Consider the following 19,762-nt stretch of genomic DNA (forward strand, 5'->3'; position numbering starts at 1 on the left):
TGCATGGATGTGCCATAGTTTATGTAGCAGTTCTCTATTAATGGATACTCAGATTTTCTAGTCTCTTGATATTCTGAACAACCCTGCATGTGTGTGTGTGTGTGTGTGTTGTGTGTGTGTGTGTGTAAGGATGGTCCTTCCAGTTTATCCTAAGAATTGAATTGCCAGGCCAAAAATCCATGTGTTTTCAATTTTGGTGTAGATACTGTCAATCTGCTGTACAAAGAGGCTATACAAGGCACGATAGATGAGAGAGTAAATTTCTCAAAGCCTCACATCAGAGTGTACTGTCAGACTCTAAACGGCCCTTCATCCTCACGCTCCTGACTCTAAACGATGCTCCTTCCTGCCCCGGTGATCTGAGCATTAGATCTGAGATGATCAGGAACAAACTGTGGCTGTGAAACTGGGGAATTATGTGACTGGGGAGAGCCCCCTGGCACCAGGGTGTTTGTGTCTCTGGGATCCCCAAGACACAGAATGCCAACCTACCCCTACCCCCCGCCAGCAGCTTGCAGAGGTTGGAGGATTTGTAGCTATGACTTGCCAGCGTGGGAGAAAGCACGTCATTTTGATTCCCGGGGGGTGTTCTCTCTGGGGAAAGACTGCAAATTAGCAGTTCAGGAGATGTAAGGAAGTCGGTTGGTTGCTGTGTTTTGTGGTTTGGTGTTTTGTGTTTGTTTTTTTTTTAAGAGCACAATTGGGTTACAGTTTTGGTCTTTTGTTTGTGTTGGGGGTGGCAGTATCCTGTTTTGCTTTTCAAGACATGAAGGGCTTGGGATTTATTTTTAAATGAGATTGGAGGGACATGGGAACCAGAGTTGTGACTCCTTTAGAGATTTTGTGGGTGCTTGAAGTGAAAACAGTCAGTTTACAGGCTGAGTGTTGTTTTCTTTAATATTTAATGGTATACACATTTAGATGATCTTAAAGTAATAATTTGCTGTTGTTCAGTTGCAAAGTTGTCTTTGTGACCCCATGGACTGTAGCACACCAGGCTTCCCTGTCTTCCGCTATCTCCCGGAGTTTGCTAAACCTCATGTCCATTGAGTCGGTGATGCTCTCCAACCATCTCACCCTCTGTTGTCCCCTTCTCCTCCTGCCCTCAATCTTTCCCAGCATCAGGGTCTTTTCCAGTGAGTCAGCTCTTCGCATCAGGTGGCCAAAGTATTGGAGCTTCAGCATCAGTCCTTCTAATGAATATTCAGAGTTGATTTTCTTTAGGATGGACTGGTTGGATCTCCTTGCAGTCCAAGGAACTCTCAAGAGTCTTCTCCAACACCACAATTCAAAAGCATCAATTCTTTGGCCCTCATTCTTCTTTATGGTCCACCTCTCACGTCTGTACAAGACTGCTAGAAAAACCATAGCTTTGACTATATGGACCTTTGTCAGCAAAGTGTCTTTGGTTTTTAATATACTGTCTAGGTTTGTCATAGCATTTCTCCCAAGGAACAAGCATCATTTCATGGCTGTGTGACCATCAGCAGTGATTTTGGAGCCCGAGAAAATAAAATCTGTCAAGGTAGTCAATGCATTGTCTCCCTCCTACTAGTGATGTCCTGAATTCCATCTAAGATGTAGCCCGTGACACCCATTCCTTCCAGAACATTCTCTCCACTTACATGTACAGAATATATGCTTTTCCACCATTCTTTTTTCACTTAGTGGTATATCTTGGAGCTCATATCCCACCTGTCAAAAGAGATCTGTGTCACTTTTTAAATGAAACATTTGTTGCACAGGTGGATTAGATTTCAAATGTCATTCAGACAGCAAGCTGTTGGGTTCTGGACAACCAGCCTAGGTGACACCCTACTCTCTCTCTTTACATGGTTTGAGGTGGGTTTTCTTTCTCCCCCGACTCCTGCTATCCAGTGATCAACCTTAAAAAATGGCAAGATGTTTGATTTTACCCTCTATGTCATTTTCTGACTTCTTTAGAAAGCAGAATTATCTTCTTCCCGCCTAGGTTATCAGTAGATGCTTGAGGGGACCTAAGGGGCAGTGGGGTGCAGGGAGGCCCTCTGGTTCAGGCACCATGAGGGCCAGACTCTAGACCTGCTACCCAGTGGCAACACAATATGAGCACATATCTGACTTTTGAACTGTATAGTGGTTGCATATAAAAGCATCAAAAGCAACAGTTGAAATTATTTTTTCATAACTATGCTTAATCCAGTATACCCAAAGCATTATCCTTTCAACATGTGGTCATATTGTAAAATTATTGAGCTATTTGACATTCTTTTTTTCCCTCCTAGTCTTCAAGACCCCGTGTAGATTTCGCCCTTAGGTCACATCTCCAGGAACCAGCCACAGTTTAGGGGTTCAAAGGCCACATGTGGCTGGTGGCTGCCCTATTGGACAGACAGCTCTTGACACCCCAACTGTGGCTGATCCATGTTGAATGAGTACCCTCCTCCCTTCTCCAGGCCTCTATTTCCTTATTTTTGAGTGTGGGAGTTGGACAATCTTTTGGATTTTAATGGCTCTTCATCATCCTCGTGTCCGTGGACTTTCAGTGCTAAAAATGAAATGAATGGGTAGCTTAATCTCAACCTCTGTGAAATGGAGACCATTGAATGTGATGAGTCAGGGTGAGAATGAAAAGTATGGCAGCCAATGAGAGTGTGTTGGGGGGAGGCATGGTCTTAGGAGATCGTCTTTAGGATTAGGTGTGTACCCAGCACCCGCTCGCTTAGAGCCAGGGCAGTCTTCCAGTTTGCTTCTCGGAACCCGTCACCTTGTCTTTCTGTAATTGCTGTAGTTTAGTTGCTCAGTCATGTCTGACTCTTGCGACCCCAAAGACTGTAGCCTACAAGACTCCTCTGTCTATGGGATGTCCAAGGCAAGAATACTGGAATGGGTTGCCACATCCTTTTCCAGGGGAATCTTCCCAACCCAGGGATTGAACCTGTATCTCCTGCTTCACTGGCAGATTTTTTTTTTTTCTGCTGAGCCAGCTGGGAAGCCTGTCTTTCTGTAAAATGGGGGTAAAAATGACATGTGGTTTACATGGTCACTGTCAGGATGAAATAAGACACCCATGTGGAAGACTCAGTGCCGTGCTTGCGTGCATGCTCAGTCATGTCCGACTCTTTGTGTCCCTGTGAACTGTAGCCCACCGGGCTCCTCTGTCCATGGGATTCTCCAGGCAAGAATACTGGAGTGGGTTGCCATGCCCTCCTCCAGGAGATCTTCCTGACCCGGGAAGTGAACCCATGTCTCTTACATCTCCTGCACTGGCAGGCTAAACTCTCCATCCCTGGGAACTGCTCCCATCACCATCCTGGATGCAGACGTGGGCCCAGAATGGGGCAGGGGTGGCGTGCCCAAGGTCACACAGTGAGATGGTAGTAGCAGACGCTGGCCTATTTTGGCTCCCTCCTTCTCCCTGGCAGTCATCCTCGAAAGTCAGCCGTGAATTTCCTCCACAGCAAGGTACTCCCGAAACCACTGAACTACTCCAGCGAGGCCTGGGTCCAAGTATTGTTTCCATGGTATGTGCCGTGGTGTGCACGCGCATGTGCCGTGTTTAAAATCACACTCCAAGAGTCGGAGGCTGGGTTGGCAGGATCCCCAGCACCCGTCTCCCTGTATTCAGCGCCTCATACCATGAGCGGCGTGAGATTTCTCTGTGCTTTCAAGCACCGGCCCCCTCCTGGCCCATGACGTGCCTTTGGAGAGGCTGCCGCAGAGTAGCAAGTGCCCCGAGTCAAGGGCCAGGAAGCCGGAACCATTACATGTTACACGACAGTGGTAAGAAGCCATTTCTTCTGAGCATTCCTTCTGTGATATTACTGAAACCCGTGTGCTGAACTATTTTATTCAGTCCTCCCAGTTACCCAGGATGTGAAGAATTACTTAAGGAGCCCATCTTACACATACAGAAACTGAGGTTCAGAGAAAATAAAGAACTCACCCAGAAACAGACAGATAGAGCCAGAAAGGGCCTTAAAAATCTTCCCTGTGGCAGAAGGGTGGCCAGCCGTCCTGGAGGCCCAGGTTTGAGGAGACACTGTGGATACTGGACATTCACAAAGCAGGACAGACGCGTCTCCATCTGGCATCTTAGTACATTCTTTGCAGATGTCAAACCTGATCCTGGTCAGGATGGGGGTGAAGATGTGTTTGGGGAGGGAAAAGAGGGATATTATTAGGGGGGGTTGTCGTTAAGATTAGGATTGACCCTGATGGAGGCTCAGAATGCACTTGCTTAGACCTAGAGCCTATTTACCCCACCCTGTCTCAGTAGACGCTGAATTTCACTGCCTCTTTGAAGCCCTGCCTCTTTCCATTCCTTCTAAAGATCAAGTTGTCTTTCTAGGGCCAAGGTCTAAAAAACAGCACTTCAATTTCCCTATTCCCAGCCAGCCAGCAGCCCCACCCCACCCCTCTCCCCGCTGCTGATTTAGAAAGCAGCTGAGAAAGAGCAGAGAAGCTAGGAGTGGCCAGGGGGATCTTCGGGTTTGCCTTGTTTCTTTTTTCTTAAGCCAAGTCCCAGCTCTGTCCTTTGGTAAGTTGTGTTTTTCTTATTTATTTTTTATTGGAGGACAATTGCCTTACAGAATTTTATTGTTTTCTGTCAATCCTCAACATGAATCAGCCATAGATACACATATATCCCCCCTCTTGAACCTCCCTCCCATCTTCCTCCCCATCTCACCCCTCTAGGTTGATCCAGAGCCCCTGTTTGAGTTTCCTGAGCCATGCAGCAAATTCCCATTGGCTATCTATTTTATATATGGTAATGTGAGTTTCCCTGTTACTCTTCTTTTTTTTTGCATTTTTTTTAATTTTTATTTTTACTTTATTTTACTTTACAATACCGTATTGATTTTGCCATACACATCTCACCCTCTTCTCCCCCATCCCCATGTCCGTAAGTCTGTTCTCTATGTCTGTTTCTCCACTGTTGCCCTGCAAAAAAAATCCTTCAGTACCGTTTTTCTAGGTTCCGTATATATGCGTTAGAATATGGTATTTATCTTTCTCTTTCCGACTCACTTCACTCTGTATAATAGGTTCTAGGTTCATCCACCTCATTAGAACTCACTCAAAGGAGTTCCTTTTTATGGCTGAGTAATATTCCACGTCACTCAATCGTGTCCGACTTGTTTGCGACCCCATGGACTATAGCTTGCCAGGCTCCTCTGTCCATGGAATTTCGCAGGCAAGAATTCTGGAGTGGGTTGCCATTTCCTCCTCCAGGGGATCTTCCCGACCCAGGGATCAAACCCATGTCTCCTGCATCTCCTGTGGAGATTGGCGGGTGGATTCTTTACCACTGAGCCACCGTGTATATGCACCACAACTTCTTTATCCATTCATGTGTCATTGGACGTCCAGGTTGCTTCCATGTCCTAATTATTGTAAATAGTGCTGCAGTGAACAATGGGATGCATTTGTCTCTTTCAACTTTGGTTCCCTCAGGATATGTGCCTAGGAGTGGGATTGCTGGGTCATATGGTGGTTTTATTCCTAGTATTTTAAGGACTCTCCATACTGTTTTCCATAGTGGCTTTATCAATTTACATTCTCACCAACAGTGCAAGAGCGTTCCCTTTTCTCCACACCCTCTCCAGCATTTATTTTTTAATGCAGTGTTTTTTTAATGTAATGCCTCAACTAGTTATTTTTCTTAATAATTTTATTTATTTTTGGCTGTGTTGGGTCTTCGTTGCTGTGAGGGCTTTTCTCTAGTTGCGAGGAGTGGGGGCTACTCTCTAGTTGTGGTGCGGGCTTCTCATTGTGGTGGTTCTCCTGCAGAGCCAGGGGCTCTAGGGCAAGCAGGCTTCAGTAATTGTGGCACGTGGGCTCAGTGGTTGCGGTTCCCAGGCTCTGGAGCACAGATGCCATAGTTGTGGTGGACGGGCTTAGTTGTTCTATGGCACAAGGGGTCTTCCCAGATCAGGGACTGAACCCATGTCATCTGCACTGGCAGGCGGATTTTTTTACCACTGAGCCACCAGGAAAGTCCCTTTGGTAAGTTCTGGCTGAAGCCAGTATGGGGTAGAAGCAAGCTGGGGGCCTCCACCTCCCGAAGAGCTCACCTTCAAGTCCCTTCTTGAATTAAAGAATGGAGCCTAGTGCCACACTAGAACACTCAAGAGATCTGGAGGTCCCAGCTGTCTCTGCCTTCAACTAAATCCTGGGTTTGGTACCCAGAAGAAATGGGTACCACGAGAGCTCCGGGAGAGTTAAGAAACCAGAGCCCAGGGTGGGGTGGGTAGGGAGGTGGACCAATCCTCCCCAGTGAGGAAGGACATAGCAGTTTGGGCTGGTTTTCTCTGCAAGCCAGAAGGCCGGCAGCAAGATGCCGAAAGACACTCAGCCTGTCAACACACGGGCCACACAGGCTCATACACACAGCAGAGAAATGACACAGCAGGAGGGCGATGCATGAATACACAGAGAGAAACACACACGCACACACACACACAGCGACACCAGATGGAGAAAGCAGCCCAGGCTGGGTCTGGGTATTCATGACTCCCTCACCCACACAGAGGGGCTGGCAGAGTTACATAACGCAAGCTGCAAAAGGGAGAGGCTGAACTTGCTAACCACCGCCCTCCCTTGTGGGGGATCTGGGAGGTAGCGCCTCTTCCTCGGGGTGCGGGGAGAGTTATCCTCACCCACCCCCTGCTTTCAGAGGTGGCAGGAGTTTATCAGTGGCCTCAGCCCTGGGGTGACCCCGGAAAGCCGCTAAAAGGGGAACAAGGGAGTGTCGCTTTGTCAGTAGTGGCAGATAAGGGCTCCCTCCTTGCGTGAAGGAGTTTTGAGGATGCTGATGGCAAGGGGTGCCAGGGCAGAGAGGAAACTGCAGCTGGAGCTGGCGGGTAGGAAAAGAGATGAAGGGATTTTCTGCTACCTCCCACCCTGCCCCACTCCACCTGTAGCCCACAGGTCACCTGCCCCAACCCAGACACATGAGATGTGCTTCCATAGCTGCTCGGGCCCATGCCATGGGTGCTGGGTGCACGCACCTCACCTGGGCTACTGTGTCTTCACTTGGCCTCCTTGTGGTCCTCCGGCACTCCAACCGCTTCTCTGAGTCTGGTGAAGCTGGTGGGAGTTGCAAAAGTCAGTAGATTATAAATTGTTAAAAACTAGAGTATTTAAAACCTCAGACTCGAGATCTGAGTTCAAATCCTCCCCCCACCGTCCTTCTCCACCTGACCTTGGGCAAGTCCCTGAACCTTCCCAAGTTTCAGTCTTCTCGTCTGTGGAAGGGTTAACTGTGAAGATCAAAGGAGGGAAAAATACACAGTAAGAACATATGCACTCAATGAGTGTCCGCTGTCTTTTGGACTTTTTCTTGTTCCACAGATATTCGTTGCGCACCAGCTCTGTTTATCTAACCCTAGGGGGACACAGTCCACACCTCCTAATGTTTCTCTGTTAGGATTTCAGACAGTCTGCGATACACAAATGCCCTCCAGAGTTTGACGTGGACCTGTGTCTTTGGTATTCCTTATACCAATTTTGGCTTATCATGGGATGGAGTGTGGCCAAGTCTGTCCTTTTGAACCTGAAATAAGGGAATCGTTACAAAACTGACGGTCCTGAAGTCCAGCTGACCTCCCTCATCCGTGGTTCTGTAGAAGGTGACATCATTTCCTGTTGATGGGTTTGTGATGGGGGCTTTGGGAGTGGTGGGAATGGAGAGCCCCACACCCCACGATCCTTGTTGGCCAAGCTCCTGACCTGAGGATGGAAAAATGTTGCAAAAAGCAGAGAGTCAAAGGCTGCATGACAGGGTTGGAGTGCTGACTTCTTCCGGTGAAAAAAAGATGAGAGGTCTTAGGGTTCTTGGCCATTTGATTTCTGGGGCTGACGCCTCAGTGGTTTCCCCAAAGAGCCCCCCGGTCTCACAGGGCTTTGATCATGGAAATGAAACCAGGCAATATGCAGCCACCTGCGAGTGTGTCCCCCTGGAAGAAGAATTTTTTGTCTAGGTAATCTTCAGAACTCCAGAGCATCTTATGGCTAGACTTCTCAGTTGGCTGTTTCCCATGTTAGTTTTAAAGGTGGTCTTGGGCATATCACATCATCTCTCTTTTTTTTTAAATCCTTTTCCTCCCTTCCCTTGTTCCTTCTCTTGACCTCAGGAAGACCTGGATCGGATCTGCCTCTGACGGGCTGACGATGCCCAGTGGATAGTCCGCGCTAGCATGCGTCACCCCTAGGCACAGCCACCAGACACGTCTCCTCCCGGATCCGCCTGACCTGTGGCATAGGACTCATCCCACCGCTTCCCCTGACGTCTGCCTGATCAACCATTGCTTCCTTAGAGACCGAGGAAGGAGGCAGACGCAGGAAATCATGCCACCGACGGCCCGACAGCAATGAGCGGGTGACGCCGAGTTGACGTCAGAGGCACAGAAGGCCAACGCCGAGAGCAGCTGCCCGTCCGGGCTGCAGCCCTGCCACGCCAGCCCCCGGCGCCTCCTCCCGGCGTGGCCTGAAGCCCAGCCGCTCCTGGGGACCTGACCTCGGCCAGACCCATTTTGAGGTCTGTGGACCCTTGGACACTAAACACCATGGAGAGCCACATGTTCAGCGTTCAGCAGATCCAACCCAACGTCATTTCTGTCCGCCTCTTCAAGCGCAAGGTGGGGGGCCTGGGGTTCCTGGTGAAGGAGAGGGTGAGCAAGCCACCCGTGATCATCTCTGACCTGATCCGAGGGGGTGCCGCGGAGCAGAGCGGCCTCATCCAGGCCGGGGACATCATTCTCGCCGTCAACGGCCAGCCTTTGGTGGACCTGAGCTATGACAGCGCCCTGGAGGTGCTCAGGGGGATTGCCTCCGAGACCCACGTGGTGCTCATCCTCAGGGGCCCTGAGGGCTTCACCACGCACCTGGAGACCACGTTCACCGGGGACGGGACCCCCAAGACCATCCGGGTGACCCGGCCCCTGGGTCCCCCAACAGCAGCCGTTGACCTGTCCCACCAAGCGTCAGCCGGCAGAGAGCAGACGCTGGCGGTGGACGGGGCCACGGGTCCCGGAAATGGTCCCCAGCATGCTCCAGATCCAGGGCAGGAAGCCAGCTCTCTCGCCCAAGCCAACGGCCTGGCTGCCAGGCCCCCAGGCCAGGACCCAGCCAAGAAAAGCACTGGGGTCACCCTCCAGGGCAGCGGGGAGAACAATAAACTGCTCAAAGAGATAGAGCCTGTCCTGAACCTTCTCACCAGTGGGGGCAAAGCGATCAACGGAGGGGGACCTGCCAAGACAGAGACCAAGGACGTGGAAGTCCAGGTGGACAGGTAAGCTGCAGGGGGGCCTGTGTGTGCACGTGTCTTGTATGTGAGCATGCATGGTCTCACAGCCCGGGAGCCAAGCTGAGTGTCTCAGGCATCCAAGCACACATACACCCGCTCAACCGCCCTTGCCTCTTGCCCTGGAGATTGCCATTGCGGAATGGAATGGGCACGCCTAGTGCGTATCTCTTGCCATGAAACCCGGAGCTCATAATCATGGTAGCTGGGGCCCCATCTTCCAGCATCCCCACAAGGCGGGTATTTTGCAACCCACATTTCAAGAGTGAGAAGACTGAGGCTCAGATGGTGGGGCCTTCCCTGAGGTCACTGCATGAGGAGAGGTGCCTGGGCATGGCCGACCTGGGTGTGGATGGATGCTGAGAATCTGGGGAGAGCAAGGAAGAGCTGGGTGCTGGGCGACCCTCAGCCCAAACTGGCTCTCTCTTGGGGGCAGCCCATGCAGGGCAAGAAAACTTCGAAAGAGAGAAACTGGAGACGAAGTAGAGAATTAGTCTCCATTCCCCAAAACGCTGCCATTGCTCCGATTACACGCACGCTAAGGCCAGCAGTTGAAGAACAGGATGCCAGAGACTTCCCTGGGGGTCCAGTGGTTAGGGCCCCATGCTTCCGCTGAAGGGGCCACAGCTTAAATGCCTGGTCAGGGAGCTAAGATCCCTCATGCCGAGTGGTGTGGCAAAAAAAATTAAAAAAAAATAGAGCTGGGTACCAGCCCCTCTGTACTTGCCGGATTGGCATTTTCTGACCCTCTGGGGAAGGAGGGCTGGCTGCACAGTCGGTGAGGAGCAGATGGGCCAGGTGGTGGGGAAATAGGAGACCCAGGAGACACGAGTATGATCTTGGGTTGGGAAGATCCCCTGGAGTAGGAAAATGGCAACCCACTCCAGTATCCCTGCCTGAAAAATCCCATGGATAGAGGAGCCTGGCAGGCTGCAGTCCAAAAGATAGCAAAGAGAGTGGGTCACAACTGAGCGACTGAGCAAACACACACTTGGAGGGGGCAGCTTGTCCCTCTGCCTTCTTCCACTCCCCTCTAAGGTCTAGCACTGACGCTACAGCCCACAGTGTTACGAGGCAGATCCTGGGAGCCACAGAGGGAGGCTCAGGCCTGAGGTCCCCAGAAATCCAGGCCAAGCTCTCCCGGTCCTCTTCTCAAGGACCCCTGAGAGTCCCAAGGGCATTTAGAGGTCACTGGGAAATCCTGTGGGGGCCTGAATTGACTAGCTCCCAGGCCCCTGCGTGTATTCATATAGGAAGTGTTCCCAGAGGACCTACTCTGTGCAAGTACTCTTCTGGGCCCTGGGCTAGAGCAATGAATGGACAAGTCCTCTGGCTTTGGGGGAGTGACTGAAATAGACAAACCCCCTGACTTGGGGAGCTTGCAGTGCAGTGGGGAAGCCAAAGAAGAAGCGAGAGGTTAACGCTGTAAACCATTAGTCATATGCGCTGAGGAGATAAATAGAGCGGGGAAGAGCTAGGAAGTGTTGGGGAGGGTAACATTGCAAGTGGGAAGCTGGCAGGCCACACTAGGAAGGCAACATGGGAGGGCCCGGAGGAAGGGGCGGGGGGAGGCTCACAGCTGCAAGGGGGAGGGGCGTCCAGGCAGAGGGAGCAGCAGGTGCCAAGGTCCTGAGGTGCACTTGTGCCTGCATGGGACCCAGTCCTGGCAGGGTAGCCCCCAGACGGCCCACTGTGCACCCCCCAGTCTGTGGAAGCCCACCCTGGCCACCATTGCATCCTGGGGCTTTTCCAGCATCTCACGCCTGGCTAAAAACTGAGCCAATGCCAGCAAGACCCCCAAGGAGGAAAGTGGAGGCTCTGTCGGAAGGCCTGGGCAGAGGGCAACAGAGGGCACCTCCTGCCCGCCCAGCTCCCCCCTCCCACCCACTCCTCCTCTCTCCTGCGAGCTCCCCACAGATACCCTGGAGTCTCTGCCACACCCTGGGTCCCATCTCCACGAGAGACAGCGAGTCTTAGGCCACATACACAGGGTGTGGTGTGACCCTCTTGGTGGGACAGATGATTGGGGTTCCCCAGTGGCCTAATGTCCATTTCCAGAGCTGGAGGCCAGAATCACATGCTCAGGGTTCTCCCGGTGGCAGTGACCTGGCACCTCATTCTCCCACAGCCAGCACAGGAGCTCCCCCCTCCAGGCTAGAACCCACTTCCCAGGGGTCCCCACTGTGACATACTTGGTGGAGATGGCTGGTGTAGCCGTGAGGTAGTTTCTGGGCAGCCAATAGGCACTCCCAAGTCTCACCCCGTGGGCTTGAATTCTAAGGCAGCTAGAGACTACAGAATCAATCACTGGCCTTCTTTTCTAGATGGCATCAGAAGTGCCCATCAGAGGCTCCTGGGCATGGCCTCTCCCCGCCCCCCCCCCCCCACCATCACCACCAATCCTTTATGTGCCCCGCCCATCCTCCGCACCGCCTCTTGCAGAAGCAGCAGTGAGTCCATGAATAGGACCATCTCACCTTGCATGACAGCGGAACCCCTTGGTCTAATGTCCCGTATACTTGGTTCTGATTCTCAGCTAGGCGTAGGGTGTGAGCCTCAGAACCCCAAGGGCTCTGTTTCAGCCCCAGCCGGGCCCGGGCATCTGACTCTCCGGTTATGTTGTAGAGAAGTACCTGCTATAGTTGGGAGCTGCACGCTCTATCCAAGGAGCGAATACTAGCAAATACCCTCTCCTAGCCTGCAGTCCAGGACATAAAGGCTGCGGACAGGACCCCAGGCTGGGATGAGGTCCTTGAGTCCCATGAGCTTTAATGGGAGCCCACTTGGTAGTCAGGCCCCGAGGGGCCTCTCCAAACACCATCTTGGGGAAGCAGCCTTTGTGTCCCCAAGAATGAGGGCGAGATAGAGCCGTCTGCCCTGGGGCGCTGCTCCCACAGACCCATTTCCCACCTCAGGAGATGACATCTGAGCTCTCAGCCGCCCTCATCCATCAGGGTCCTCCCTCCAGGGACCCCACATCACCTGCAGTGTGACTGACCACAAGTAGCTGAAAAAACTGCTTTGGTGGAGATATGTTTTGGGAGAAAGTGACCCAGGGCAAGTATATGCCTCCATGAAACCCACTGAGACGAGTGGTTCTAAGGATGAGTAATACTGTGGAGCCCCCCCAACCCCGGCTCCATGGCTGGATGCACAGCTCTCCCCCTTCACTCTGTTTTTTTAACAAATAATTTGAAATGCCCCCTTCACTAACCAGAAGCTCCTTCATGGAGCATGGAGCCTACCCACACTTTACATTTTTTAAATCAGTATAATGCCCTAACGATAAAATCAAGGCTATAGAGCATAAAAGTCATCTATAATAAAAGAGCCTATAATTTAACATAGCAGCGCATAGGCACAGCTCCACCAGAATGTCATATGTTGGCACCTAAAGATAGAATGGAGGCAAACACGATGCAGATTGACACAGGTGTGTTGTGTTGGCAACTCAGACACCACCTGCAGCACCGCGTCGCCTTGGTGATGCGATTTTCCCAAATGGTGAATGATTCCTGGTAAAACGATGTCCTGTCTTTGATTTCCCAATAGTTGCAAGTTCAGTAGAATTTAAAGCCGAATTTATACATAAACCCACACTGAGATTTTGGCTGAGAAACTGAAGCATGTTTCGTGTTTTTGTTTTTAATCTAAGCAGATGTCCAAAGTTTGCGAGGCAGTCAGGACCCTTCTTGAGTGGCTTTGTCATCTGTGTTGCCAGGGTGTCCTTCACCCCTGACATCACCTCCCTTCCACTGTGATGTCAGAAGCATCGGCCATCGTCATAACAACCACAAAAGCACCCCCACAGATTGCAAAGCTCTTTGCTCATGGCTAAAATAAGTGTCTCGTTACGAATCAGTATCCCAAGTCAGGAAACGCAACCCCAGAGGCAGAATGTCGTTCAGAGCCAGTCTCGGGGCTGCTGACCTGGGAACGTTCAAGCCTCACAGCACAAACAGCTGCCTGGAAACGACTCATCCTCCCAGGCCCCTCTCCATCCAGGCTGCTTTTGGGGGTGGGGTCAGACTAGCATGCTAGATGCATCCTAGATGCTGGGTGACAGTGAAGCCAGCAGCCTGCTGGGCCCAGAGCTCCACATCCGGGTCCCACTCGGCATCCGTGGCTTCTGGGTCTGAGCAGAGGCTGGGCCATCACTGGTTCTCAGCAGCGACCTTGACTCCTCTGCTCTCTTGGCCTTATTTTCCTCCTTCCGTCCTTCTTTCCTCTTGGACCTGGACTTATTCCCCTGCTCCAGCTAGTCCCTTTCCCTCAGGGGGCACCCCTGTCCTGTTGTTTGGGGTGTCGGCCCGTGTTTGGGGAGATAAGTGATGTTGATTTGAGACACAGTCTCCTCCCTTCATCCCAGGAGGAGGGAGGGGGCCCTGAGCAGGCAGTGACAGCAGGTGAAGGGTGATCAGGAAGGGAGGCGACGAATTCAGGGCCTTCTGTACTTGGGAGCGGTCACTTTAAAATGCTGCATGTCAGAGGATATCCAGGTTGCTCAGCTTGCTGCCCTGAAGGAGGGTTCTAAAGAGGCCAAGGTCCGCAGTCCAGCCTCCATCTGGACCAGCCGGCCAGCCACCTCGCCCTGCGCTCTGATAACTCCTCATCCGCTTGCAGGGCCCTCCCTTGGTTACTTATAGGAGTACCTTCACAACAGTCACCTCTTTAGAACCTGTACGAATGCAGCTCCTGAAGTAGGACCTGTGGTTCTAGCCCCCACCTATAGAAGGAACTGAAGCTCAGAGAGGTGAAGCAACTTGCCCAGGGTCACACAGCACTGGCCACAGGGTTCTATCCAGGTTCTACCTAGCAATCTCACAGTGAGTGTCTAGAGTTTAAAAAGAAACCAGACAAGTAAATGTGGCTGGAGGAACACAAGTCAATTTTAACCCTAGAGAATCAGCTTTTTTGGGGAAGAGGCCTCCTCCTGTGACAAGCCTGAGTTTCATCCCCATCATGTTAGCCAGCCTCTGCTGAGCACTGCAGGTGGGCCTGGCCCCAGGCTATGGTCTTCACATCAAGTAATTCACTTCCTCCACATAGCACCCCATTTTCCTGATAGGAAACCAAGGCTCAGAGAGGTGTAGTCACTTGTGCGAGCTCACACAGCCAGCCTACAGCAAAGCCAGAACTTGACCCTAAGCCCATGTTCTTGACCTCTACTAAGCTTGTAGATTGCACTGTTGGCCACAGTGCCCTTAACCACTAGCCATCAACTTTCTGAGGCTATCAGAGTATTTTCTCAAACTGGAGGGGAAACCAAGGCCCTGAGGTTGCTGTCTGCTAAAGACAGCCTCCCTAGAGAGATGACCTCGGATCAACCAAGGTCGGCACTGATGCCTTAGAGACCCTCCTCCTAGGCTGCACTTGACCTTTCTCATGGCTGTGGATCACTCTGGTGGCATTTTCATTTTTTCTTTTCTACTGTTTTTTTTAATTCTTTCTCTCTCTTTTTTGGCATTTTTCAACTCAGGAATTAACTCTGATAACTTTGCTGTCATGCAGAATCTGGGAGCAACTTTTCATTCTCACCCTGACTGTTTAAGTGTGAGTGACTTCCAGCACTGCCCTGCCCCCGCCACCATGCATTCTTTCCCAGGCAGGGGACAGGGGGTCCTGTTTACACCAGTTAATGCACTTGCTCTGTGACCTCTCCCATGCATGTCCCTGCCACCTGGCCTCGTGGGCACCCGGCCCCTCATTCTGAAAGGGAAATAAGCTCACCCACCTCACATTGCATGTAACTGAGGGCTTCTCAGCATCTCTCAGCCACTGGATATTTATGGAGCATCTATTCTGCCTCAGATACTGTCCTCAGAGCTGGGGATCCACTGATGATCCACTACAGAGTCATCTCATAGACAACACGCAAGGAATAATAAATAGACACATGCAGTCGTTTTAGATAGCAATATGTGCTATGAAGGAGATGATACAGTGACTTCAAGAGAAGTGGCTTGGGGTTGGGTAGCACGTTAGACTGGAAGGTTGGGGAAAAGCTCTCTGCAGGCATTTGTACCAAGGCCAGAAGGTGAGAACCTTGCGAAATCTAGGCAAGGGTGTTCCTGGCAGAGGGCACAGAAGGAGCAAAGGTCCTGAGGCAGGAACGAGGTTGGGATGTTCAAGGAACTAAAGGGAGGCCTTGAGTGTAGCAAGTAGGAGGAGAGCGATAGGCAGTGAGGTCAGACATAGACACGGGGGCAGGGCCATCAACCATCCCAACACCCGTTCATTGTATCTGCCATCACTCCTGTGGCTGCTGTTAACAAATGACCACAACCTTGGTGCCTTAAAACAACACATCTTGGAACTTCCCTGGTGGTTCAGTCGTTAAGAATCCACCTTACAATGCAAGGGACATGGGTTCAATCCCTGCTCGGGGCACTAAGATCCCACATGCCATGGGGCATGGCCAAAAAACTTTTTCTTAAAAAGTGAATTTGTGGCAAAATAGATACATCAAGATATTTTACATTAAAACCTATTCCCAGCCTCTCAAAAAAAAAAAAAAAAAAAGATATATCAGAGGGGCTGTTAGCAAGAAGTCACATCCCAGTAAGACAGCCTTAGGAGCTGGAACCCAAATTCAGCCCCATCCCCCCTAGCCTGGGGCCTACAGACATGAGTTGGAGAATCCTGCCCAGCTTTTGTGATTTTAGGAATGAGAGTCGTGGTTGTTTTGGAGCCCAGAGGCCCTCGCCTCGCTTCTCAGCTACAACGCTCACCATGGAATTCCTGCTCTGAAGAGCATACCTTTATCAAGAACCAACCCCCCAGACTGCAGCATGATGGAATCTAGAAGGAAAGCTGCACAGAGACGCCACACCCGCTTGCACAGCCCCCCAAATCTTCCTGCTCCAACTCAGCTCTCAGAATCTGCAACCAGGTAGAAGCAGAAGCCAAAGACCGTTGGAGTGTGGAGGGCGAGGAGGGGAGTTGGAGAGGGCATAGTGTCTGCCGAGAGATGCGAGCAGGGCTTCCTGCCAGGACCAGCTGCTCCTCGGCGGCCTCCTCGCCTGGTTGGGCCAGAGTGGGTGGCCCCCACCTCCAGGCTGCGCCCTGCACCCTGGCCTGGCCCACCTGCTCCCCCTCCTGGGTCCTTGGTCAGGGGAGGTTAGTGGTCAGCATGGGGCCAACCGACACATGTGCAAACTGCCTGTGGAGTCTGGCCTGGGACCCCCATCCTCGTGCCCGAGAGATCGGGGAGCCTCGGTTGGAAGGATCTGGCAAAGATCCTCAGAAGGTTTAGAGATGCTAGACCGACTCTTGGCTTGAGTTTGAGGATCCAACTAGTGAACTGGAAGGAAAGAGCTTTAGTTTAGTTCTTGCCAAGAAGCACAGAAGATGCTCGCCAGGTAGGAGGGAGAGCCTCACACTAAGGCAGGGGGAGAAGAGCTGGGGGAGGGGAGCACTCCTAGCCAGGAGGGCACCTGGCTGCTCACTGCACGAGCCTAGCTCAGAGCTCTCCCAGGGAAACGGGTCTTCACAGGTGTCCTTGGCCGATGTGGGTGCTTTTGACAATGCAGATTCCAGGCTTCCCACTATTTCAGGCTCTCTGGAGATGGGCTGGGGGGAATTTTAACAAGCCTCTCAATTGATTCTGATGCACCCTGATGTTGGAGAACCACCAAGCTTGACCGCAGGATGGCTCTGGCCTTGCTGGTCTGCCACAATGCCAAGTTCACTGGAGGATGTCTTTTCAGGAGAATAAGGACACTAAGCAGATGTGGGAGCCACTGAGCGAAGGCAGGTTTCTCAGTCCTGTCTGGGAACAAGGGACAACTAGTAAATAAATCCTCATAGACCCCCTGGGTGGGTGTGGAACAGGGATGGGAGAGCTGGGAAGCATGGGTTTGGGTCCTTGATTGAAGCTAAGCCTGCTTCTCAGTAGGGAGGAGTCTAATTCCTCCCCTCCCCACAGGGACATTGATTGATCTCCTGGGATGTTTTCAGTTGTCACAGCTGGTGATGGAGATGTTACTGGTGTCTAGTGAGGAGAGACCAAGGATGCTGTTAAACATTCTCCAATGTACAGGGCAGTCCCCACCACAAAGAATTATCTGAACCCAAATATCAGTAGTTACAGGCTGAGAATTTCTGATCTAAACCAAAATCCCTCAGACAGCTGGGCAGGACCAAGACTCAAAAGTACTGGCCAAGGAGAGTCACCATTCAGGCTTCTCAGAAGTCAAGCCAGGCCCCGTCTACCTCCATCTGTGGGCTCCCGGTGTATTTGCTTAAATGAAGAAATGATAACCTGGAGTTAGCAGAATTGCATTTAGTGGATAAACACATTCACGACCATCACCTCATTTGGGGGGAAACATTCGATATCTAAATTTGAGGTTCTTCATGAGTGTGAAATCCAATCAAATGCGCCCCCCACCCCCAAGCCCTGTTCTCAGTGATTCTAGATGAGGAGGGCAGCGAGGAGGAGACATTTAATTGCAAAATTTCCTCTGCTTCTCACTGATGGTGTGATCTTGACAAGTTACCTAATCTCTCTGGACTTCAATCGCCACAAGTTAAATGTTAGTCGCTCAGTTGTGTCCAGCTCTTTGCAACCCCGTGGACTGTAGCCCACCAGGTTCCTCTCTCCATGGGACTCTCCAGGCAAGAATACTGGAATGGGTAGCCATTCTCTTCTCCAGGGGGTCTTCCTGACCCGGGGATCAAATACAGTTCGTGTTTGGTCAGAGCTGACTGTATAACCAGGCATTTTGCAAGCGTGATCTTATTTAACCCCCAGGAGAGGTGGTGTGTGAAGTGGGCCTTGTAAGGGTGAGTAGGAGTTGACTCTTGACAGAGGGGAGATGAAAGGGCATTCTAGGGAGGCCAAGGATGGACACGGTGTACTCCCTGGGAAGAGAGGAGAGTGGAGGTCGGGGCTAAGAGTGATGGAAGGGGGGGAGTCTGGAAAGGAAGCAGAGAATTCCCAGATTCCTGGGCTCTGTGAACAAGACATAATAGCTCAATGGGCAGTTACTCAGCCATAAAAAAGAATGAGACAATGCCATTTGCAGCAACATGGATGGACCCAGAGATTATCATACTGAGTGAAGTAAGTCAGACAAAGACAAATACTATATAATACCACTTTTATGTGGGATCTAAAAAAGTGATACAAATGAGCTTATTTACAAAGCAGAAATAGACTCATAGGTATAAAAGCAAACATCTAGTTGAAGGGGGGAGATAAAGGAAGAGTGTGGGATTAACATTTGCACACTACTGTATAGAAAATAGGTTTTAAAAACAAGGTTGTGCTGCATAACACAGGAAACTATACTGAATCTCTTATAATAACCTATAATGGAAAGGAATCTGAAAACGTGTGTGTGTGTCTGTGTATCACTGAATCAATTTGCTACACCTGAACTAACACAACATTGTAAATCAAATATACTCTCTTCTCTGCTTAGTAGCTCAGTGATGTCTGACTTTTTGTGACCCCATAGACTACAGCCTGCCAGGCTCCTCTGTCCATGGGGTTCTCTAGGCAAGAATACTGGAGTGGGTTGCCATTTCCTCCTCCAGGGGATCTTTTCAACCCAGGGATCAAACCCCTGGCTCCTACAGCTCCTGCATTGGCAGGCAGATTTTTTTACTATTCAGGCACCTGGGAAGCCTTGTATGTAATATATGTGCATTTCTATGTATATGTGCAAATATATATGTATATATAATATATATACACATATATATGTATATGAACCCATGAAAAAGAAATGGCAACCCACTCAAATATCCTTGCCAGGGAAATCCCAGGGACAGAGCACCCTGGCAGACTACAGTGCATGGAGTCCTGAAAGAGTCAGATACAACTTAGTGATTAAACAATAGCAATATATGTATGTGTAACTGAATCACTTTGCTATGCACTTGAAACTAATCCAGCATTGTAAGTCAACTCTCCTTCAATTAAAAAAGAAGTGTCTGAGTGCAGACATCCCTGCCTGTGCCCCCATAAGCCCCCAGGGAAGACACCCCTTTCTCAGTTGGGAGCCATACATGCCTTCAGGCTTTAGAGACATTAAGGCTTTGGCCAGCACCACCCAGTGCTATAGCCACTGACTATATATGGCTAATTAAAGTGAAATGAAATTAAAAATTCAACTAATTCCTCAGTGACAATAGGTGCTTTTTTTCAGCCGAGCCCCACAGGGGAGCTTTGTGCCCCACCAAGGGATTGAACTCATGACCCCTGAGGTGGAAGCGCAGAGTCTTAACCACTGGACGACGAGGGAAGTCCCTAAGCACATTTCAAGTATTCAGCTGCTTCATGTGGGCCATGGCTAAAATACCCAAAACGCAAGCAGACGTGGAATGTTTCCATTGACTCAGAAAGTTCTCCTAGACCATGCTGACTTAGAGGAATCTTGACTGTTTTAGAAAGAACTAGCGTTTTCCTTCCTCTGTTTCTGTCTGATCAGCCTACAAACACATCAGCAGTCAAAGCAATAGCAGATG

The 19,762-nt window shown here is 50.7% G+C and overlaps 1 protein-coding gene across 1 annotated transcript in view; it reads left to right on the plus strand.

Moving 5' to 3' along the window:
- Positions 1 to 19,762, plus strand: part of NOS1 (nitric oxide synthase 1) — a 188,630-nt gene that overhangs the window by 91,238 nt on the left and 77,630 nt on the right. The window contains exon 2 of the mRNA XM_052655010.1: positions 8,118 to 9,274. Within this exon, the coding sequence (XP_052510970.1) occupies positions 8,550 to 9,274 (725 nt within the window). The 5' untranslated portion in view covers positions 8,118 to 8,549. The remainder of the gene's footprint in view (positions 1 to 8,117; positions 9,275 to 19,762) is intronic.

Source organism: Budorcas taxicolor, chromosome 17 (assembly GCF_023091745.1).
Source record: "Budorcas taxicolor isolate Tak-1 chromosome 17, Takin1.1, whole genome shotgun sequence".
Lineage (NCBI taxonomy): Eukaryota > Metazoa > Chordata > Mammalia > Artiodactyla > Bovidae > Budorcas > Budorcas taxicolor.